At 40.3% G+C, this 24,944-nt stretch overlaps 1 protein-coding gene and 1 pseudogene across 3 annotated transcripts in view; one reads left to right on the plus strand and one right to left on the minus strand.

Annotated features, from left to right (window-relative positions):
- LOC110299107 (ATP-binding cassette sub-family A member 3-like) overlaps positions 1–24,944 on the plus strand; it is a 118,417-nt gene that overhangs the window by 17,316 nt on the left and 76,157 nt on the right. For all 3 annotated transcript variants that reach the window (XM_029479129.1, XM_029479130.1, XM_029479131.1), the window contains exons 9-11: positions 6,706–6,887; positions 9,904–10,038; positions 18,545–18,662. In XM_029479129.1, coding sequence (XP_029334989.1) covers positions 6,706–6,887; positions 9,904–10,038; positions 18,545–18,662 — 435 coding nt within the window. The remainder of the gene's footprint in view (positions 1–6,705; positions 6,888–9,903; positions 10,039–18,544; positions 18,663–24,944) is intronic.
- Positions 8,775–9,006, minus strand: LOC110297332 (annotated as a pseudogene).

Below are 24,944 nucleotides of genomic sequence, written 5' to 3' on the forward strand. Positions count from 1 at the left end.
TTCTTTAAGTGAGTTATTAAAGTCCTTCTTGATGTCCTCTACCATCATCATGAGATATGCTTTTAAATCCGGGTCTAGCTTTTTGGGTGTGTTGGGGTGCCCAGGACTGGGCGAAGTGAAAGTGCTGGGTTCTAATGATGGTGAGTGGTCTTGGTTTCTGTTAGTAAGATTCTTACTTTTACCTTTTGCCATCTGGTAATCTTTGGAGTTAGTTGTTATAGTTGTCTCTGTTTAGAGATTGTTCTTCTGGTGATTCTGTTACCGTCTATCAGCAGACCTGGGAGACAGGCTCTCTCCTCTGAGTTTCAGTGGTCAGAGCACTCTCTGCTGGCAAGCTCTCCTCTTACAGGGAAGGTGCACAGATATCTGGCGTTTAGACCTCCTCCTGGACGAAGATGAAGGCCCAAACCAGGACCTTTCCCAGAAGCTGTGTTGCTTTGGCAGGTCACAGAAGCTGTCAGCTTCTGTGGTGCACACTCTCACCTGTGCAGTCTAAGTTCCTAATTTCGGTGGAGTCCTGGAACCAAGATGGCTTCCGCTGCTCCTGAGGCAAAGGGCTCCCAGGCAGGGCGGATACCTGTCCTCTGGCCGGGAGGGTGGCCGGATGTCTGGAGCCCGAAAAGGGCGCTGCCTCAGAGGATCTGTGGCTCCCGCCTGTCCCAGAAGCTGTCAGCTTCTGTGATGCACACTCTCACCTGTGCAGACTAAGTTCCTAAGTTCGGCAGAGTCCCGGAACCAAGATGGCGCCCGCTGCTCCTGAGGCAAAGGGCTCCCGGGCAGGGCAGACTCCTGTCCTCTGGCCGGGAGGGTGGCTGGATCCCATCATTTTGTCTCAGCTCCAAACTTTGTCTCTGTAACTCTTTGCAGGGGTGTTTTGTTCCCAATTCTAAGAAGGGGCGAAGTGTCCACACTTTGGTCTTCTTTCTTCTTGAGTTTCTGATTATACCACTATCACAAGAATTTTATGACTCAATACTAGTTTTGGGGTGTGGCGGATTGTTTGGTTTGGGGGGGAGGGTTGTTTTGTTTCTTTGTTGTTTTTGTTTTGAGATAAGATTTCACTGTTATCCCTGACTGGCCTAAAACTTACTATGTAAACCTGGCTGGTCTTAGACCCACAGAGATCCTCATGCCTCTGCCACCATAGCATAAGGAGTGTAGGGAGTCACACACCAACCACATACCAATTTTTTTGGGGCTATTTTATTTATTTACATTTCAACTGTTATCCCCATTCCCGATTCCCCTCCAAAAAACCTCTATCATACCTCCCTCCCCCATGCTTCTATGAAGGTGCTCCCCCACCTACCTACTCCTACCTCACCGGTGGCCCTAGCATTTTCCTATGATGGGGCATCAAGCGTCCCCAGGACCAAGAGGCTCCTTTCCTATTGATGACAGATAAGGCAGTCCTCTGCTACATATGCAGCTGGAGCCATGGGTTGCTCCATGTGTACTCTTTGGTTGGTAATTTAGTCCCTGGGAGCTCTGTGGGGTCTAGTTGGTTGATATTGTTGTTCTTTCTATTGGGTTGGAAACCCCTTAAGCTCCTTTAGTTCTTCCCTAACTACTCCATTGAGTCTCCACGCTCAGTCTGATAGTTGGCTGAGAGCATCTCCATCTGTATTAATCAAGCTCTGGCAGAGCCTCTCAGGGGATAACTGTACCAAGCTCCTGTCAGCAAGCACTTCTTGGCATCAGCAATAGTGTCTTGGTTTGGTATCTGCAGATGGGATGTATCCCTAGGTGGGACAGTCAGTCTCTGGATGGCCTTTCCTTCAGTCTCTGCTCTACTCTTTGTCCCTGCATTTCCTTCAGACAGGAGCAATTCTGGGTTAAGTATTTTGAGGTGGGTGGGTGGGCTCATCCCTCAACTGGGGGCTGTACCTAACCTCTGGATATGGTCTCTACTGGTTCTTTTTCCCTTTTGCTGGGTATTTTAGCTACTGTCATCCCATTGGGTACTGGGAACCTCTTACTTTCCTGGCATCTGGAACTTTCTACTGGCTACCCCCAGTTTCCTATTCCCCACTGCTGAATACCTCTATTCAATTTCCTGACCCTCTGTACTTCTCCCTGTCTCCTCCCACACCTGATCCTGCCCACCTTTTCCCCTCCCCCTCCTCTATTCTTCCCCTCCTCTCTACCTCCCAGACCCCTCCCTCCCTCTACCTCCTATGATTATTTTGTTCACCCTTCTAAGCAGGACTGAAACACCCACACTTTTTTTCTTCTTGAGCTTCACATACAGTCTGTGAGTTGTATCATAGTTATTTTGAGCTTTTTGCCCAATATCCACTTATCAGTTAGTACATACCATGTGTGTTCTTTTGTGATTAGATTACCTCACTCAGGATGATATTTTCTAGTTCCATCCATTTGCCTAAGAATTTCATGAATTCATTGTTTTTAATAGCTGAGTACTACTCCATTATTTAAATGTACAACATTTTCTGTATCCATTCCTCTGTTGAAAGACATCTGGGTACTTTCTAGCTTCTGGCTATTATAAATAAGGCTGCTATGAACAGAGTGGAGCATGTAATTCTTAATGTGTTGTTACTGTCCTGTTTTGCTGTTCTTTAATCATTCAGGTTACATCTTGAATTTTAGGACTAGTTCCATCAAGTTCAATGAAAATTATCATCAGGAGTTAGTGAAATTTTTGTTCTATTTTTCAATTAATGTGAAGACTTAAGAGTACTGAATATTCTCAACTGTGATTAAAACCCCTCCAATAGGCTTTTATAGTAGGATGTGATGGTTTTTTTGAATTTCCTTGGTTTCTGTTGTTATGTCTCCATTTTCATTTCTGATTTTGTTAACTTGGATACTTTCTCTGTGCCCTCTGCTTAGTCTAGCTAAGGGTTTATCTGTCTTGTTGGTTTTCTCAAAAACCATCCCCTGGTTTTGTTGATTCTTTTGTTCTTTTTATTTCTACTTGGTAGATTTCAGCCCTGAGTTTGATTATTTCCTGCCGTCCACTTCTCTTGGGTGTATTTGCTTCTTTTATTCCAGAACTTTCAGTTGTGCTGTCAAACTGCTAGTCTGTACTTTCTCCAGTTTCTTTTTGGAGACACTCAGAGCTATGAGTTTTCTGCTTAGCAATTCTAAAATGTCTTTAATTTCTTTATTTCTTCCTTAACCAAGTTATCATTGAGTAGAGTGTTGTTCAGCTTCCATGTGTGTGTTGGCTTTTTATTGTTTTTGTTGTTATTGAAGACCAGATTTAGACTGTGGTGTTTTTGTTGTTATTGAAGACCAGACTTAGTCTGTGGTGATCTGATAGAATGCATGGGATTATTTCATTCTTCTTGTATCTATTGAGGCCTGTTTTGTGACCAATTATACGATCAATTTTGAAGACAGTACTGTGAGGTGCTGGGAAGAAGGTATATTCTTTTGTTTCTGGATGAAATATTCTACATATATATATCTGTTAAATCCATTTATTTCCTAATTTCCTTTACTTTCACCATGTCTCTGTTTAGTTTCTGTTTCCATGTTCTTTCCATTGGTGAGAGTAGGGTGTTGAAATCTCCCACTATTATTGTGTGAGGTGCAATGTGTGCTTTGAGCTTTAGTAAAGTTTCTTTTATGAATGTGAGTGCTCTTGCATTTGGAGCATAGATGTTCAGAATTGAGAGTTCATCTTGGTAGACTTTTCTGTTGTTGAGTATGAAGTATCCTTCATTATCTTTTTTGATAACTTATGGTTGAAAGTTGATTTTTTTTTATCGGATATTAAAATGACTACTCCAGCTTGTTTCTTGGGACCATTTGCTTAGAAAATTTTTTTCTGCCATCTACTCTGAGGTAGTGTCTGTCCTTGACACTAAGGTGTATTTCCTGTATGCAGCAAAGTGCTGAGTCCTGTTTACATATCCATAGTCCTGTTTACATAACAGACATAGTCTGTTAGTCTATGTCTTTCTACTGGGGGACTTAGTCATTGATGTTAGGAGATATTAAGGAAAAGTGATTGTTACTTCCTGTTACTTTTGTTGTTAGAGGTGGAATTATGTTTGTGTGGCTATCTTTTGGGGTTGTTGAAAGATTACTTTCTTGCTTTTTCTAGGGTGTAGTTTCCCTCCATGTTTTGGAGTTTTCTATCTATTATCCTTTGTAGGACTGGTTTTGTGGAAAAATATTGTATAAATTTGGTTTTGTCATGGAATATCTTGGTCTCTCCTTCTATGGTAATTGAGAGTTTTGATAGGTATAGTAATCTGGCCTGGCATGTGTTCTCTTAGGGTCTGTATGACATCTGTCCAGGATCTTCTAGCTTTCATAGTCTCTGGTGAGAAGTCTGGTGTAATTCTGATAGGTTGGCCTTTATATGTTACTTGACCTTTTTCCCTTACTGCTCTTAATATTCTTTCTTTGTTTTGTGCATTTGGTGTTTTGATTTTTATATGACTGGAGGAATTTCTTTTCTGGTTCAGTCTGTTTGGAATTCTGTAAGGTTATTGTATGTTAGTCATCAGGGAAATGCAAATCAAAATGACCCTGAGTTTCCACCTCACACCAGTCAGAATAGCTAAGATCAAAAACTCAGGTGACAGCAGATGCTTTCGAGGATGTGGAGAAAGAGGAACACTCCTCCATTGTTGGTGGGATTGCAAGCTGGTGCAACAACTTTGGAAAGCAGTTTGGCGGTTCCTCAAAAATTGGACATAGTACTATCTGAGAACCCAGCTATACTACTCCTGTGCATATACCCAGAAGATTCTCCAACATGTAATAAGGACACATACTCCACTATGTTCTTAGCAGCCTTATTTGTAATAGCCAGAAGCTGGAAAGAACCCAGATGTCCCTCAACAGAAGAATGGATTCAGAAAATGTGGTACATTTACATAATGGAGTTCTACTCAGCTATTAAAAACAATGAATTCATGAAAATTTTAGGCAAATTGATGGAACTAGAAAATATCATCCTGAGTGAGGTAACTCAATCACAAAAGAACACACATGGTATGTACTCACTGATAAGTGGATAGTAGCCCAAAAGCTTTGAATACCCAAGATACAATTCACAGACCACATGAAGCTCAAGAAGAATGAAGACCAAAGTGTGGGTGCTTCAGTCCTTAGAAGGGTAACAAAATCCTCATGGGAGCAAATATGGTGACAAAGTATGGAGCAGAGGCTGAAGGAAAGGCCATCCAGAGACTGCCCCACCTGGAGATCTATCCTGTATACAGACACTATTGCAAATGCCAAGAAGTGCTTGCTGACAGGAGCCTGATATAGCTGTCTCCTGAGAGGCTCTGCCAGAGCCTGACAAATACAGAGGCAAATGCTCACAGCCAACCATCAGACTGAGCACAGGGTCCCCAATGGAGGAGTTAGAGAAAGGACTGGAGGAGCTGAAGGGGTTTGCAACCAACCCCATAGGAAGAACAACATTATCAACCAACCAGAACCCCCCCACCCCCAGAGTTCCAGGGACTAAATCACCAACCAAAGAGTACACATGGGGGGACCCATGGCTCCAGCTGCATATGTAGCAGAGGATGGCCTTGTCTGGCATCAATGGGAGGGGAGGCCCTTGGTCCTGTGAATGCTCAATGCCCCAGTGTAGGGGATATCAGGGCAGGGAAGTGGGAGTGGGTGTGCAGGTGGGAAAACACCCTCATAGAAGCAGGAAAAGGGAAAAACCAGGAAAGGGGCTAACATTTAAAATGTAAATGAAGAAAATATCCAATTTAAAAAAAAACTTCTATTAAGTAGCCAGTCAGATGACTGTATATCTTACTTATTTGTAGATACTTCTGTAATTCTCATTTAGCAGGAAATAGTAACAATCCCCATTACTTCATCTGTGTCCTTATTTCCATTGGTTTATTGTAGAAGAGTACAACCGTTTAGTTTCCTAATTATTTTTATCAGATTTATCAATTTTATATTAGTTATTGTCTCCTTTTCTACTATAAATTTATCTTTCAGGCATTCTACTTTGTTGGAAGCAGGAGGACTTGAGCTTATAGAAAATTTCCTGTGGTGTATATTTTGACTCCTATTTTCCTGTGACTTCTAATTTATTGTTTATTACCTCTCGAAATTGATTATAATTTTGATAATAATTTTCCAGGAGATTTTTTTCATATTATTACCCTTTCTTTTAAAATACCTAGTGTCCATGGCTGTTGTTGAGGGGGAAAGGGCAAAGGCGAAGAACAGATGAGCTTCCTGAAGTGTGGTCCTTTTTAAGTCTTGACTCTGAGCCTTGCTCTCTGCAAACCCTCATCCTCTCCTGCTATGGACACAGGAAAGGAAAAGCCTTTCTTTCCGTCCTTTGCTGACTTTCTGTTTGCAGTCCTATCAGTGCCGTCACTCAGCAGAACTCCTTGGTTTCTCCTTATTGGTGGTCAGTCAGCTTCAGCACTGGAGAATATAGTTTACACTTTTGGCCATTCTTGTGCTTGTTTCTCTGGGAGGAGAGAAACTCTTAAGGGAAACAACTCACATTCTATAAAGTCTACTCCTTCCTTGTTCTTGGACTGTTCTTTGTTTCTGTTATTCATTTAATTTAAATCATTCCCGATTTTTTTAAGGGTTTTGAAGAAACAAAGGAGAAATGAAACCACCTTGTTCTGTGGTAATATATTTGCTAAGGGCCACAGCTGAGAGGTAACTCACAGGGCAGAGTACCAAGTCTCAGAGATTTCACCCATGCCCAATGTCTCCCCTTTATTTCAGAGATTGGTGTTAAATGGCACAACCTTTGGACACCAGCCAATCTTGAGGATAACCTCAACTTTGGCTATATGCTTGGAATGCTTTTGTTTGATGCTTTCTTATACAGCCTTGTTACCTGGTATGTAGAAGCCGTCTTTCCTGGACAGTGTGGTGTGCCTCAACCATGGTACTTTTTCCTTATGGTGAGTTTTTTTCTTTCTTTCTATTTTTCTTTTACTGAAAATAGATTGTTTTTATGCAATAGATTCTGATTATGGTATCCCCTCCTTCAACTCTTTGATCCTCCCACCTCCCTTTTATGGTAAGTTTTAATGTTGCTATTGTTCCAAATGCTCATAGGCTTTGTAAACCTACTTCATAAATGTAATCAAATTTAAAAGCCAAATATAGACCATCCTAATCTATACACCAGCAGTACTGAGACACTGTGCATTTCTTGATGTGCCATAGATTCTGCTGTGTATATAGTTGCATAACATGTATGACTAAAACACTGAAGCTTGTAAAACCGTAAGTGTTTTGACCCTTAGATTAGCGAGTTGGGAACCAAAGGGAACTCACACCAGATTAGTGTGGGCACTGTATTAGATTCTAGCAAAGAGAGCTAAATAACTCCTGTATCTAAGCCTCAACACTTGGTCCCCTTCAGGGGAGCGAACCAGTTACTTGCATGAAGTAGAAAAGTGCCTGCTTCTTATCCCTCAGATTTCCTAATAGTGTTTGCCTGCTCACAGTGGAGACACCACAGCCAAGTGTGATAAGCCAGGGCTCCAAGGTCATTCTCTAAAATTCAGTTCAGTCCTTCTACCTTGAGAACTACTGACAGGTGTTTTTTTTTTAATACTGAAGAGTAAAACTATAGATAATTTGGCTGCAGAGTATTATACCTGAAAATAGATTATAGCTTCGTTCTTCAGGAAGAGTAAAACAAGCCAAGCTGTTTCCTAGTTCTTAGAAATCTTCACTTTTTTAGTGAAATACATATGACATAAAATTAGCAATTTTAAAATGAAGTCACTAGGACTTAGTGTATTTACAGTGTACAGTCACAGTATACAACCTTGACCCCCGACTCAGTGTTTCATTCTAGAAAACTAAAAGTATGATCTAAAAAGAAGTTCTTGTTTTTTGCATTTTAGGCACCTCTAATTTGCTCACGTTTTCTATGAATTTATTCACTCAAGGGATGTAAAAATGCAGTCATAATAATTACTTATTTGTAAATGCTTCTTTAAGTAGTTTCTCAGATTTTTTCGTGAAAGGGACCAAGTGCTGAAGTTTAAATACAGGACTTATTTAGTTCTCTCTTTTAGAATCTAATAAAGCACCCCACATTAATCTGGTGGGAGTTCCCTTTGGTTTCCAACCCTCTAATCTAAAGGACTACATTGTCTAGCTACTGTCACAGCATTTACAGTTTTAAAAGTGTCAGTATGAATTCATCTTTACTCATCCTCTTGTAGGCTGCATAATATTACACATCTCACTGGAGAACATATTTATTGCATGCTGTTGAGGATATGACTTTTAAACTATTTTGAGTATATAGCTAGGGATAAAATTGCTAGTTCTTGCAGAACTTCTGGGTTTAAGGTTTTGGAAACTAACAGGTCATCCCATTTTTTTGTCAGCCCTCCCAGTAAAGTACTAAAGTTCCATTCCTTTACTCATTCATTCCCTTAATGGTAGTTACCCTCAGAGGCTTTATGTGAAATTTAAATTAATTTCCTGATAACGAATCATAGATATGACATTTATGTGCTAATTGGCCTTTAGATGTCATGTTTATAGAAACAGGTCTTATGCCCATTCACTGATTGTTATTTGCTTTCTTATGTATCTAATGTGCTAACCCCTTCTTTGATATAATTTGCAAATACTCTCCCCCATTCTGCAAATGGAAGAGAATTATCCTTTACTCTTCATTGCATTCTTTTTTTATTATTGATTCTTTGTGAATTTCAGATCATGTCCTCCAATCCCACTCATCCCCATCCCTCCATATCTACCCTCTGTCCATGTAACCCCTCCCTAAAGAAAACAAAAAACAAAATGCCACAGAAAGAAGCTCAACCATGGTGGAACTGGCTCAGGCACACAGGTGGAGTGGACGCGAAGCCACAGAGCTGCTTGGGTTCCTGCCACTCAGTTGCCTTTTCCTGCTTCTGCTGCATGATCTGGAGTCCCTCTGCCTCCAGACAGCAGCAGAGACCCATCATCTCAGCGCTTTCCCTTACCTGAGTCGCACTGCTTCTTCATGTTCTTCTGGCAGGCGAACTCTCCCTCGTGTGCACAGGTCATGGCAGTACGTCCAACCTGCCTCCAATGTGTCCCCTCTTTCAGGCCATCATTGCAGGCTTGTTCATGGTTTTAAAAACAAAGTTTTCAATCTTTCATCATTGAGTATTGTTATCTATAAGTTTGGAGTTTGGGGAGGGTTGGGTATTTTTTTTTTCATGAAAACACCTTTATGTTTCAAGATTGCTACAATTTTTATCATGCATGAATTGAAATGATCCTATGATCAGTGTGATACTACAGTGATTGATCATAGTATCTGGAACCATTCCTGCAATACATTTCACTTTGGAATGGTATATAATTTTAATATTCTAGTGGATTCAGCTTGCTGGTGTTATATTGAAGAGTTTTGCATCTATATTATAAGATTGTCGGGTTTGGGTGTTAGGGTGACGCCGATTGAGGAGGTATTCCCTTATGGTTTTTGGCAAGAGTTGAATAAAAACTGTTAATTTTTGTTTAAATGTTTGAGAAAATTCCCTACTGAAACCATCTAGTCTACTCTTTGTAGGAATTATATTGATCTTGGATTCCTTTTGTGATAGATCTATTCAGAGTCATCCTTTTTTAACTTAATTTTTTTATTCTGTATATTTTGATCATGTTTTCCTCGTCCCCCAACTTTTCCCAGACCCTCCCCCATCTCCCAACAGATCAATCTAACTTTATGTTCTTTATCTCCCTTTCATAAAAAGTTTTTGTTATTAAGTTTTCTATTTATTCATTAATAAAAAGACCATAGTATAATAAGCTCTTTATCCTGATCCAAGCACTGAGTAAACGATTAACAACAGACCCTCATTTGTTTAGCATGATTTACATTTTTAGAAACAGCAATTTAACACAAAAGTTTTTTATACTTATTTTGGTTAATGATCTCTTATCTTTTTTCTGTAGCGCTCATATTGGTTTGGCAAACCAAAAATTAGAAAGACTACAGAAGAGGCAAAGTGCACCCCCATAATACATAACTGCTATGAGGCTGAACCTCCCAACTTGGAGGCAGGAATCCATATCATGCATTTGCACAAGGTATTGTTTCAAATGTTCCTGCAAGAACACAAAACCAAAAAGATTGTTCATAATTGGCTACTCCAAAAAAACAAAAAGATTCTTTCATTGTTTATTTGCATCATAATTAATATAGTTGTCCTCTGAGAACCAGAGCTTGGTTGGAATTGATATAATTTTACAAATGCTGTGTTATTCACTCCATCTTTATGTATGTCATTCTTCTGTAATGGATATAGCAAGAAATGATAATGTGATTTTGTAAAATTAATATTAATAAGTAAACTTGATGCAATGGTTCATTTAGATGTGGTGAGGGGTATAATATTACTGGCAGCCCTCTGGTAGTTAACTTCTGTTTTTCTGTAAATCTGAAATAGTCTTTATTTCATCTTCATCTAAGAATGTTTTCTTTCTCTTTTGTTTTGTTGTTGTTGTTGTTTTTCAACACAGGGTTTCTCTGTACCTCCTGGCAGAATATTTTCATTGGATATAAACTTTTAAATTAGCACATAAAATTTTATATATTTTATGTATATAGTAGAATTTGTATATATGTGTACTATATAAAGGATTTACTATCCCAGATATTTAATATACATTAGCATTTATTGGTTTTAATAGTTCATCTTAGTGAGAAAATTTAAAAATCTGCTCTCATCAAATATCAGATAAAAATGCTATATTATTAACTACCATTACATGTTGTACTTAGGCCCAAAGATTTCTTTTGTAACTAAGAGTTGAAGCCCTTTAACCAATATATCTCTATGTCCCTCCGTACTCAATAGCCACTATTCTCCCCTAATGTGGTGTGTTTAGATTTTTACATGAAGATGAAATCATAGTTTCAGCTTCTGTGTCTGAATTTTATTCATTATAATGTTCCCTGGGGTTTATTCCTGTGGTACAAGTGGCAGGATTTCCTTCTTTTGTGACCAAATAATATTTCAGGTTGTGTCTCACATTTTTATCCATTTATCTGTTGATAGACAGGTTTCGAGTTGTGCTTCACTGAACATGGAAGTGTTTGTTTTCATCTCAGAAAGGAGATGATCTTAGCATTGCATCATTCGTTGTTTACCATAGATGTGTATTATTTGTAAATGTGCTTTTGTTTCTTCAGATGAAGTGATGAGATGAGAGCCAGACCCGAGCTGTGCACACACATGGCTTGGGCTGAGCCCAGAGCATTTCCTTCTCTGTTTTATCGATAGGCCTAGGAGCTTCTAGTCTCTGTACAATCTAATCTTTCAAACTAACTATTCAATCCAGCTTCTCTCAGATTCTGATTGCACTGCTCTGCCTGGCCTCATACTAACATTGGCAATCTATTCTAATCTTCTGTCTTTTTCTCATTCTCTGGCTCATTCTGTGGAGCTGAGGTCTGAACCCTGGTGGTCATAATTCACCTACATGACACGGTAGGCATTCCCTCATGCTCCTAGAACACTGCCTAAGGTACCACCTCCCACAGCCCCCACAGGAGAAGCATGGTCATTAGTCACTTAAGCAATGGCCCAAGCTTCTGACCTTTAGGCTAAACTTCTCCCCAGTTACCTAGCAACAGTGAAGACCATAAAAGGGGCTGTTAGGCCCCACCTCGCTCTCTTACACTCTCACTCCTTTGTCCTCTTATCTCTCACTTCTCTTCTTCCCTTTCTGTCTTCTCCTCTGCTCTCTTCTTTCTCTCTAGCTTTCTCTCTCTCTCTCTCTAGCTTTCTCTCTCTCTCTCTCTCTCTCTCTCTCTCTCTCTCTCTCTCTCTCTCTCTCTCTCTCTCTCTCTCCATGCATTTCTATAATAAAGCTCTTAAACCATAGAGAGTCTCTGCTCCATCAAGACCCGCTGCCCACTCTGGTCAGTGTTGGGAACTTCTTCCCCTATTCCCTCTGTCCTACAACCCTGGGGCTTTAGCAAGGTAGCTCCGGGGTCCCTGGTCAGGGGCTGCCCCTTCTCCACCCACCGCCGAGTGGTGTCAGAGGCTTAGATGCTCACCTGGGGCCGAGTGGAAAGCGCCTGGCAGTCTCTCTGCATCTGCCTGCCCAGAGCACAGGAACTCTGGCATATTTTTCCTTCCCTTCTTCCCCAGGGCCTCCCCAGGGCCTCTCCTTATTTTGTTCCCAGCAACACACACACACACACATACCACATCATACCATCTTTGTTCTCTCTTGCTGCTCTTATGTAGCCTCTCTTCTGCTATTCTCCTATGAGTTGGACTTTTCCTATCTCTGACTCATTCTGTCACAAATGTCTCTCTGATTTGTCACTTTGTCTGCCTGTCAGACTTCACTTTCAAACAAGACTGCTTCCTTCTACAAACTATCCCTTCTTTGTTAGGGATTAAAGGTGTGTACTAAGGATGTGTGTGTATTCCACCCAGAACTATTGTAGTCCAAGACAACATTCCAGTTGGATCAGATATTTGCCAGAGCAGCTATGTTGCTGGATTAAATTTCTTCTATAATAATTAGATTAAATAACTTGCTTTTTATTATTTTCTTATAAGTTCTAATAATAAGTAATAAAGTGTAAGTATTTTTAAAATCTTCACTAACCCCACATCCGATAGAGGGCTAATATCCAAAATATATAAAGAACTCAAGAAGTTAATCACCAGAAAACCAAACAACCCAATCAAAAAATGGGGTATAGAACTAAACCCAGAATTCATAACCGAGGAATCTCGAATGGCTGAGAAGCACCTAAAGAAATGTTCAAAGTCTTTAGTCCTCAGAGAAATGCAAATCAAAACGACCCTAAGAGTCCACCTTACACCAAACAGAATGGCTAAGATGAAAACCTAAGGTGACAACACATGTTGGAGAGGATGTGGAGAAAAAGGAACACTCTTCCATTGCCCATGGGATTGCAAACTGGTACAATTATTCTGGAAATCAATCTGGAGGTTCCTCAGAAAATTGGAAATAGTGAAAACCCAGCAGTACCACTCTTGGGAATATACCCAAAAGATCTCCCACCATCCCACAGGGACACATGTTCCACTGTGTTCATAGCAGCCTTATTTGTGATAGCCAGAAGCTGAAAACAACCTAGATGTTCCACTACAGAACAATGGATACAGAAAATGTGGTTCATTTACACAAGGGAATACTACTCAGCTGTTAAGAACGAGGGCATCCTGAGTTTTATAGGCAAATGGATTGAACTAGAAAATATCATCCTGAGTGAAGTAACTCAGACTCAAAAAGACATGCATGGTATGTACTCACTAATAAGTGGATATTAGCCAAAAAAAAAAAAAAAAAAAAAAAAGACCCAAGATATAATCCACAGAATTAAAAAAGCTCAACAAGCTGAAAAGCTGAAGTGCCAAGTGAGGATGCTTCAGTCCCACTTGGGAGAGAGAAGAAAGCAATCACAAGTGGGGAGAGAGGGAGAGACCTGGGATGGAAAGTGGATGGGACAAGGAGAGGTAGGGAGTTTGGTGGAGATAGGGGAACCTGACCTGGTATTGGATGAGGGAAAAGGACTGAAGCCCTAAGGGCCAGCAGAAAGAATGGAAAAAGGCAACCACTGGAAATAAGAGGTTGGGAGGATCCTCCAGAATGCACCAGAGATCTGGGAGACTCTCAGAACTGAAAGAGAGAGACCTTAGATGAAGTGCCTGACAGTAGGGAGAAGGAACTTATAGAGCCCACCACCAGCAAGAAGACAGGACATCAAGTGAGGGATGGAGTTGCAATCCCCTAGTCACACCTCTGATCCATAACTGTTCCTGTCTGAAAGAATTACAGGGATAGTAATGGAGAGGAGCCTGAGGAAAAGAAGGTCCAGTGACAGGCCCAAAGTGGGATCCAGCTCAAGGGGAAGTCGCAAGGCCTGACACTGTTACTGAGGGTATGGAACACTCACTAAAAGGAATCTATCATGTCTACCTTCTGAAAGACCCAACAAACAGCTGAAAAAGTCAGATGCAGATATTTGCACCCAACCAATGGACAGAAGCAGCAGACTCCTGCTGATAAATTAAGGAAGGCTGAAAGAAGCTGAGGAGAAGGGCAACACTGTAGGAAGACCAGCAGTCTCAATTAATCTGGACCCCCAAGATCTCTCAAACACTAGACCTCCAAACAGACAGCGTACACCAGCTGATATGCGGCCCCCAACATACAGTAGAGAACTTCCAGGTCTCGGTTCAGTCAGAGATGATGCACCTAACCCTCAAGAGACTGGAGGCCCCAGGAAGTTTAGAGGTCAGGTGGGGTGGGGGTCGGGGTGGGGGCATTCATGTGGAGACAGGGAAGTGGGGAGGAGGTATGGGGGTGGGGAAAGGTCGGAATTAAATATGGAGTAAAATAATAAAATATTTTAAAAAAACGAACTTGGAAAAAGAAGAAAAGGTTTTTTTTTTCTTAATTCTGGGTTTTTTTTCTCCTTTTACATGGGTTTGTGCATGTGCACATGTGTATGGGTCCATTATTCATTGAAACATGTCTTTCAATCAGACCTAGACCTCACAAATATGTCTAATCTTGATAGTCATCTTGCTCTATGGATCCTCTGTTTTGCCTTCTCAAACTGGAATTACAAGCAGGCCCATGGCCACCAGGATTTACATGGATTCTGGACCAGACTCATTCTTTCCCTTATGCAGGAAGCACTTTAACCACTCAGCCATTTCCTTGGCCTTCTGTCTCTGTTTTGTTCTGATTTTTGGTACAGAGTGTTGTTATATGACTAGGTTGACTTTGAACTAATGATCTTTCTGCCACCATGTCTCTAATACTAGGATTATTGGTATTGTATCTTTTCACAGGAGATGTTTTCAGTGAAAAGCTAAAAAATCTGCTTCAGTTCTTATTTTGCTTCCTACGTATTCTTTTATTTTTCTGGTAACTTACAAAAATTGGTCACTAATTTTGTACAGTTTGATAGTTTTTACTCAAGGTGGTTTTCCTTTGGATCTCTTCCTGGCTTTATTAACTCAAGAAAATCTATTATTCACACAGGGGAGGATACGGGGTGGTTTTGTTTCTGTTAAATTGCTTTTGAAGCAATTCAATTTCTTGGCAATAGTTGATTCTTTCATATCTGTTTCGCTTAAGTCTATAGATAATTATTCTTTCTTGAGACACAATCCTTTTTTATATTCTATTCAATGCCTGAGAACTTATTGTGCAATGTATTTAAACTATCTGTGTAGGATTTGGGAACATAATAGGACTGACTTTACCTTTGGTCTCTGGAATGACTACCCTTTGCTCCCTGATACATCCTGTAAAACTTCTGTTTCATATGTCACACTGAAATAATCCATGTGAGACAGTTAGAAATCACTACACTTTTATTAAGCCAGTTTAGAGTATAGTAAGTCCTCAAACCAGCTGACCAAGAGCAAGCTCTTGCCTAGGAATGATTCTTGGTGCCACAAATGAAGATAGAGATTTTAAAATCAGAAGGCTACATTCACATCACACCTGATGTAGGCTTACAACCTCTGATCTCATAAACCATCACATAAAGCTGTTCTTCCAGAGGAAACAAACCGTTTTCACCTGTCAGAATTCTTTCTCAGCAGGGTAGGAGGGTCCTATTGATCTCATTAAAAATCACAATAGGACAAAGCATCAACCCACAGATTGGGAAAAGATCTTTACCAACCCTACATCCGATAAAGGGCTAATGTCTAAAATACACAAAGAACTGAAGAAGGTAGACTCCACAGAACCAAATAACCCTATTTTTAAAATGAGGTACAGAGATAAAGAATTCTCAACTGAGGAATCTGGAGTGGCCAAAAAGCACCTAAAGAAATGTTCAACATCTTTAGTCATCAGGGAAGTGCAAATCAGAACGACCCTGAGATTCCACCTCACACCCATTAGAATGGATAAGGTCAAAAACTCAGGGGGGAGCAGATGCTGGTGAGGATGTGGAGAAAGAGGAGCACTCCTCCATTGCAGGTAGGATTGCAAGCTGGTAAAACCATTTTGGAAAACAATCTGGTGGTTCTTCAGAAAATTGAAAATAGTCCTACTTGAAAACCCAGCTATACCACTCCTGGGCATATACCCAGAAGATGTTCCAACATATAAAAAGGACACATGCTTGACTATGTTCATAACAGCCTTATTTGTAATAGCCAGAAGCTGGAAACAATCCGTATGTCCCTCAGCAAAACAATGGATACAGAAAATGTGGTACATTTACACAATGGGGTTGTACTATTAAAAAAAAATGACTTCATGAAATTCACAGGCAAATGGAGCTAGAAAATATCCTGGTGAGGTAACCCAAACACAAAAGAACACACATGGTGTGTACTTGCTGATAAATGGATATTAGGCAAAAAGCTCAGAATACCCACGATACAACTCACAAACCATATGAAGCTCAAGAAGGATGACAAAAGTGTGGATGCTTTAGTCCTGCTTAGATGAGTGAACAAAATCATGGGAGGTAGAAGGAGGAAGAGACCTGGGAGGGAGAGAGGAGGAGGAGGGGAAAAGGGGGCAGGATCAGGTATGAGAAGAGACAGGAAAGAAGTTCAGAGGGTCAAGAAAATTAATATAAATATGTAGCAGTGGGGGATGGGGAACGGGGGTAGCCACTGGAAAGTCCTAGATGCCAAGTGAGAGGTTCTCAGGACCCAACAGGGGGAAATGACATTACCTAAAATAACCAACAAAGAGGAGATAGAACCTGTAGAGACAATATCCAGAGGTTAGGCATGGCCCCCAGTTGAGGAATGGGGCCACCCACCCATCTCAAAAATTTTAAGCCAGAATTGTTACAATCTAAAGGAAACACAGGGACAAAAAAATGGAGCAGAAACTGAAGGAAAGGCCATCCAGAGACCGTCCCACCTAGGGATACATCCCATCTGAAGACACCAAACCCAGATACCATTGCTGATGCCAAGAAGCACTTGCTGACAGGAGCATGGTATAGTTGTCCCCTGAGAGGCTCTGCCAGAGCTTGATTAATACAGATGGGGATGCTCTCAGCCAACTATCAGACTGAGCAGAGGGACCCCAATGGAAGAGTTAGGGGAAGGATGGAAGGGGATTGCAACCCCACAGGAAGAACAACAATATCAACTAACCAGACCCCCCCCCCCAAGCACCCAGGGACTAAACCACCAACCAAAGAGGATATATGGAGGGCTCTATGACTCCAACTACATATGAAATAAATAAGGATCTTGCATCAGTGGGACGGGAGGCCCTTAGTCCTATGGAGGCTTCATGCCCCAGCGTAGGGCAATGGTAGAGGGGTGAAGTAGGAGTGGGTGGGTAAGTGGGAGGACACCCTCATAGAGGCAAAGGGGAGGAGCAATGGGATTGGGGCTTTGTGGAGGGGAAACCAGGAAGGGAGACAACATTTGAAATCCAAATAAATAAAATAACCAATAAAAAATAATAAAAACACTTTTCTTCAAGGGGAGGAGGTCAGGGGCCAAGACAATCTGACCTTTCTTAACCTCTTAAAGTACTATCAGGTGTATCATTTTAGGCCCTTTGTTTTGTTCATAATGCTGTTCATATCTGCCGCTACTCTTACATGCCCTCATCTTTTGTCCCACTGTGTTTTGTGAAGGCTTCTGTGAAACAGGGATTATGTGTGATTTCTGTTAAGGTGTAGAATTACATTCAAGCATCTCTTGTGTGCATATTGAGATACATTAGATGAGTTTGAAGGAACAGTTAAATATTTTTTCAAAAGATAATTTTGATTTTTATATTTATTGATGTGTAAGTTAATAATAAAGATATATTCAGGGTTTTAGACATGCCAATTTTGAGATATTTATGAAATGTTCAAATATGTTTCTGGTAAATATTTAGAGATACAAAGCTACTCCTAACTTAAAGGAATATAGTGACTGTATAAACTGATAACATCGACTACTTCCTGGCATGGCTAAGGGGAAGGGTTTTATTGTAAATAAAGGGTTCATTGTAGAAAGAACAGCCAGAGACATCTGGAAGGGTCTAGAACAGAAAGAGAAAGTAGACTGAATGTGGCCAGCAGATTGGACCAGGCCATGAGAGCATCAGGAACAGAGCAGAGCAGAGTGCAGGAGAAATAGCAGGGTTAGAAGGAGAATGGGTAGCTGGGGGTAGAGGAGCCAATGAGCTGGGGGAGTGTAAGGGAGGTGAGAAGAGCTAAGATGCTAATGTGTACTTTGAAATGTATATAACATGTATATGTATATATATATATATGTATATATACACACACACACACACACACACCTACATACATACACAATACATACACACATACATACATACATACATGTATGGTAGTGGGGAACCAGCTTCACAAATTACTGAGGAATACCTGCTTTTGTCTAACTGCAAGAAATCTTTCTAGAGTCCAGGCTGAGCCCATTTCTGGATATCTGGACTGCTTTTTGAAGTTTGGGAAACTAGAGTTTCCTTTGGACCTAACAACATTATCCACTATTGATAGCATGTGTTGGATGATATAAGTGCAGAGGATGTTAATGTTTGCCTTTTTAATTGACAGATAACATGTTACTCTTTCATCCCACAGGAATTTAGAAACAAACCCGCAGTAAACAACTTGTCACTGAACATATATGAGGGGCAGGTCACTGTTCTTCTGGGACACAACGGGGCAGGAAAGACCACAACCCTGTCTGTTCTCACAGGTGTGTATCCATCTGCATCCAGGGTAAAGGTATCGTAATGAGACTGAAAACAGTGAGTGTTACTCTTGGGGCCTGACCGCTGATTTCTCCAGACACAACAGAATAGTCATGTGTCTAGGTTAAGATTTCCATTGCTGTGAAGAGACAACATGACGAAGCCAACTCTTATAAAGAAAAACATTTCATGGGGGCTGGCTTAACAGTTTCAGAGATTCAGTCTATTATCATGGCAGAGTACAACAGATGTGATGCTGGAGAAGGAGCTGAAAGTTCTATATCTTGATCCAAAGGCAGCAATAGGAGACTGTGTGACACTGGGTATAGCTTGAATGAGTATAAGGCCTCAAAGCCTGCTTCTACAGGGACACACTTTCTCCAGTAAGGCCATACTTACTCCAATAAAGCCACACTCCCTAGTAGTGCCACTCCTTATGGGCCAAGCATTCAGACATGAGTCTGTGGGGGCCAAATCTATTCAAACCATCACACCGTACTATTTGAACCAAAGTACTCTTAGAAAAAATTCAGAATTCAGTTAAGAAAAGTCACTCTGAACAACAAAACTATATGTTAAAAAAAAAAGATTGTACCAATCCAGAGGAAATGCAGATGTGCTGTGTTACTGTAAAACCGTCTTTCAAGATATTTAACTCATAGCCTAGAGGATAGCTTTCATTAGTTTTCTCTCAGGGAGCAGAAGGGAGAGAGTGCACCTTCTACCTAGTCTTGTAGACTCAAGATTGCTCTCCAAGGGCCGGATTTCTACTTCATCTCTTCCCAGATGCTGAATCAATACTAGAACTTGGATACCCAAACATCAGGGAAAAGAGATAGAGGGAAGGTATTTTCCTAGAGCCTTCAGGCTTCTGAAGAGAGCATAATGAGAGAGCAGAAAAAGAAGGCAAATAGTCTTATTCCAAATCTCTTAAAGTTCCAGCTGAAGGACTGATTTCTATTTCACTTATGCTGAGTGCTAAGGGAACAATGAAGCCCAGAAACTAGGATAGCTAAGAGTAGAAGAGGAGGCAGACACCTTCCTACAGCAGACCCTGCCCTGCAAGGTGGGAAAATGCACAGAACAAGTGCTTTTCCTCCCCTGGAGACAGAAAAACTAGAGCAAGACTTATTCCCAAGTCTTTCTGTATTCTCCAAAGAACTAATCTCTTTTCCACTTTGTGTTAAACAATCATTTTCTGTGTAGTGTATGACCTACAATGAACAATACTATATAAAAGAGTCTAAATGTGTTAAAAGCTTCAATTTCATGTTAGGTGTTACTCCCCAGAAGTAAATAATTGAGGTATGGATATGGTGTGTTTAGCATAATATATTACATGCATATTTCAAAGTCCACTGGCATGCATACTTTAACTGCATGTGGTACTTTATCAAATGTACATCAATATAGCTAAAACCTAGCCGGGCGTGGTGGCGCACGCCTTTAATCCCAGCACTCGGGAGGCAGAGGCAGGCGGATTTCTGAGTTCGAGGCCAGCCTGGTCTACAAAGTGAGCTCCAGGACAGCCAGGGCTATACAGAGAAACCCTGTCTCGAAAAACCAAATATATATATATATATATATATATATATATATATATAGCTAAAACCTAAAATTATAATTCTTTTTTGGATACATGTCCAGGAATATTGAGAACAGAGTCTTAAGAGATATTTTCACACTCAAGTTTCTGACAGTATTTGCCCAAGATACAGAAGTAACCCAGATTTCTGTTAACAGATAACTGGTAAGAAAAATGTAGTATATTCATATTCATATATTAAAATACTAAGACTTAAACCAGAAGGAAATCCTGTCTCATGCTATAAACATAGATGAAATCTGATATTACTAAGCAAATCAATTACAAAAAGATAAATTTAGAATAATTCCACACCTGAAAACTTAATAGAAGCAGCTTGGAGAATATGATTGACAGAGATTTTTTTCATCACAAACAATGGAATATAGCTGGTAGCACAATGACATTTTTAAAGTAGAGGAGGACATAGATTTTTTTAACCAAATTTTTATGACTAACAAAACTGTCCTTTAAAAATAATAGAGAAATTTAGACGGCAGAAAATAGAGGCTGAAAGAATTCATTACTATAATATTTAACATTACAGAAAATGCTGGAATCCTTTATGTAATAATGAAAATAAACTAGAAAGTAACTTTTTTCTTTTTTATTAATTTTTTTTAGATATTTTCTTTATTTACATTTCAAATGTTATACCTTTTCCTACTTTCCCCTCTGAAAATCCCCTATCCCCTCCCCTCTCCCCTCCTCCCCAACCCACCCACTCCCATTCCTGGTCCTGGCATTCCCCTATACTGGGGCATAGAGCCTTCACAGGACCAAGGGCCTCTCCTCCCATTGATGACCCACTAGGCCATCCTCTGCTACAAATACAGCTAGAGCCACAAGTTCCACCATGTGTTTACTTTGATTGGTGATATAGTTCCAAGGAGCTCTGAGGGTACTGGTTAGTTCATATTGATGTTCTTTCTATGGGACTTCAGCCCCCTTCAGCTCCCTGGGTATTTCTCTGGCTCCTTCATTGGGAACCTTGTGATCCATCCAATGGATGCATCCATTTCTGTATTTGCCAGGCTCCTGTCAGCAGGCTCTTGTTGGCATCTGCCTAGTATCTGGGTTTGGTGGTTGTTTATGGGGTGGAACCCCAAGTGGGGCAATCCCTGGATAGTCATTCCTTCAGGTTCTGCTCCAAACTTTGTCTCTGTAACTCCATCCATGGGTATTTTGTTCCCCATTCTGAGAAGGAGCAAAGTATACAAACTTTGGTCTTCCTTCTTCTTCAGTTTCATGTGTTTTGCAAATTGTATCTTGGGTATTCTAAATTTCTGGGCTAATATCCACTTACCAGTGAGTACATATCATGTGTCTTCTTTTGTGATTGGGATACCTCACTCAGGATAATATCCTCCAGATACATCCATTTGACTAAGAATTTCATAAATTCATTGTTTTTAATAGCTGAGTAGTACTCCATTGTGTAAATGTACCACATTTTCTGTATCCATTCTTCTGTTGAGGGACATCTGGGTTCTTTCCAACTTCTGGCTAGTATAAATAAGGCTGCTATGAACATAGTGGAGCATGTGTCCCTATTACAAGTTGGAGCATCTTCTGGGTATATGCCCAGGAGAGGAATTGCTGGATCTTCTGTTAGTACTATGTCCAATTTTCTGAGGAACCGTCAAACTGATTTCCAGAGTGGTTGTACCAGCTTGCAATCCCACCAACAATGGAGGAGTGTTCCTCTTTCTCCATATCCTCGCCAGTATCCTGTCACCTGAATTTTTGATCTTAGCCATTCTGACTGATGTGAGGTGGAATTTCAGGGTTGTTTTGATTTGCACTTCCCTGATGATTAAGGATGTTGAACATTTTTTCAGGTGCTTCTCAGCCATTCGGTATTCCTCAGGTGAGAATTCTTTGTTTAGCTCTGTTCCCCATTTTTAAATAGGGTTATTTGATTTTCTGGAGTCCAACTTCTTGAGTTCTTTTTATATATTGGATATTAGTCCCCTATCTGATTTAGGATTGGTAAAGATCCTTTCCCAATCTGTTGATGGTCTTTTTGTCTTATTCACAGTGTCCTTTACCTTACAGAAGCTTTGCAATTTTATGAGGTCCCATTTGTTGATTCTCGATCTTAGAGCACAAGCCATTGCTGTTCTGTTCAGGAATTTTTCCCCTGTGTTCATATCTTTGAGGCTTTCCTCCACTTTCTCCTCTATAACTTTCAGTGTCTCTAGTTTTATGTGGAGGTCCTTGATCCACTTAGACTTGAGTTTGTACAAGGAGGTAAGAACAGATCAATTCACATTCTTCTACATGATAACTGCCGGTTGTGCCAGCACCATTTGTTGAAAATGCTGTCTTTTTTCCACTGGGTGGTTTTAGCTCCTTTGTCAAAGATAGGTGTGTGGGTTCATTTCTGGGTCTTCTATTCTATTCCATTGATCTACCTGTCTGTCATTGTACCAGTACCATGCAGTTTTTATCACAATTGCTCTGTAGTACAGCTTGAGGTCAGACATGGTGATCCCACCAGAGGTTCTTTTATTGTTGAGAATAGTTTTTCCTATCCTAGGTTTTTTGTTATTCCAGATGAATTTGCAAATTGCTCTTTCTAACTCAGTGAAGAATTGAGTTGGAATTTTGATGGGGATTGCAATGAATCTGTAGATTGCTTTTGGCAAGATAGACATTTTTAATATATTAATCCTGCCAATGCCAAAGAGCATATGAGATCTTTCCGTCTTCTGAGATCTTCTTCAATTTCTTTCTTCAGAGACTTGAAGTTCTTCTCATATAGATCTTTCACTTCCTTAGTTAGAGTCACACCAAGGTATTTTATATTATTTGTGACTATTGTGAAGGGTGTTGTTTCCCTAGTTTATTTCTCAGCCTGTTTATCCTTAGAAAAAGGCCACTGATTTGTTTGAGTTAATTTTATATCCAGCTACTTCACTGAAGCTGTTTATCAGGTTTAGGAGTTCTCTGGTGGAATTTTTAGGGTCAGTTATATATACTATCATATCATCTGCAAATAGTGATATTTTGACTTCTTTCTTTCCAATTTGTATCCATTTGATTTCCTTTTGTTGTCTAATTGCTCTAGCTAGGACTTCAAGTACTATATTGAATAGGTAGGGAGAAAGTGGGCAGCCTTGTTTAGTCCCTGATTCTAGTGGGATTGCTTCAAGTTTCTCTCGATTTAGTTTGATGTTGGCTACTGGTTTGCTGTATATTGCTTTTATTTTGTTTAGGTATGGGCCTTGAATTCCTGATCTTTCCAAGACTTTTATGATAAATGGGACTAAGGCTGATCTTCAATAACTACATAAATAATAGAAAACCTACATTCATATGGAAGCTGAACAACACTCTACTCAATGATAACTTGGTCAAGGAAGAAATAAAGAAAGAAATTAAAAACTTTTTAGAGTTTAATGAAAATGAAGCCGCAACATACCCAAACTTATGGGACACAATGAAAACAGTCCTAAGAGGAAAACTCATAGCTCTGAGTGGTGCCAAAAAGGAATTGGAGAGAGCATACACTAGCAGCTTGACAGCACACCTAAAAGCTCTAGAACAAAAGGAAGCAAATTCACCCAAGAGGAGTAGATGGCAGGAAATAATCAAACTCAGGGCCGAAATCAACCAAGTAGAAACAAAAAGAACTATTCAAAGAATCAACGAAACCAGGAGATGTTTTTTTAGAAAATCAACAAGATAGATAAACCCGTAGCCAGAATAACTAGAGGGCACAGGGACAGTATCCTAACTAACAAAATCGGAAATGAAAAGAGAGACATAACTACAGAACCTGAGGAAATCCAAAACATCATCAGCTCCTCCTACAAAAGGCTATACTCAATAAAACTGGAAAACCTGGACGAAGTGGACAATTTTCTAGACAGATACCAGGTACCAAAGTTAAATCAAGATCAGAATAACGATCTAAACAGTCCCACATCCCCTAAAGAAATAGAAGCAATCATCAATAGTCTCCCAACCAAAAAGAAGCCCAGGACCAGATAGGTTTAGTGCAGAGTTCTATCAGACCTTCAAAGAAGACCTAATTCCAATTCTCCTCAAACTATTCCAGAAAATAGAAACAGAAGGTACTCTACCCAATTCATTCTCTGAAGCCACAATTACTCTGATACCTAAACCACATAAAGACCCAACAAAGAAAGAGAACTTCAGACTAATTTCCCTTATGAATATCGATGCAAAATACTCAATAAAATTCTCGCAAACCAAATCCAAGAACACATCAAAACCATCATTCATCATCATCAAGTAGGCTTCATCCCATAGTTTTCTTGGCATTGCCAAATTTAAATGCCTAAAGAGGGGACCTCTGAGTCCACAAGTAGAAGTCTTAGCAGTAGCTTTTAAGGTGTACCATGGAAGAGATTAAAAAAAAAAAGCCCCCAAACAAAAATACTTGATGCTGACTGAGGCCAGCTGTAATTGGTGCCCAGACTCCCAAAGCCCATGAACCTTCATATTCCTGCTTCAAATACAGTCAGGAGGGTCCCTGGGCCCAGGTTTGTTCAAACCCTTGCAAACCATTTCAGCCTTGCCCACGGTGCCACCAAGAGGAACACTGGGCAGCTGAACAACTGCATCTCCTTCATGGCACCATCCAGCTAACCTCCTAGGTCTGGCCATGGATGACTATGGTGGCCCAGGCTCTCTTGGCCCAACCACTGCCATCTCCAACAGAAAGCCTTGG

Source organism: Mus caroli, chromosome 7, assembly GCF_900094665.2.
Source record: "Mus caroli chromosome 7, CAROLI_EIJ_v1.1, whole genome shotgun sequence".
Lineage (NCBI taxonomy): Eukaryota > Metazoa > Chordata > Mammalia > Rodentia > Muridae > Mus > Mus caroli.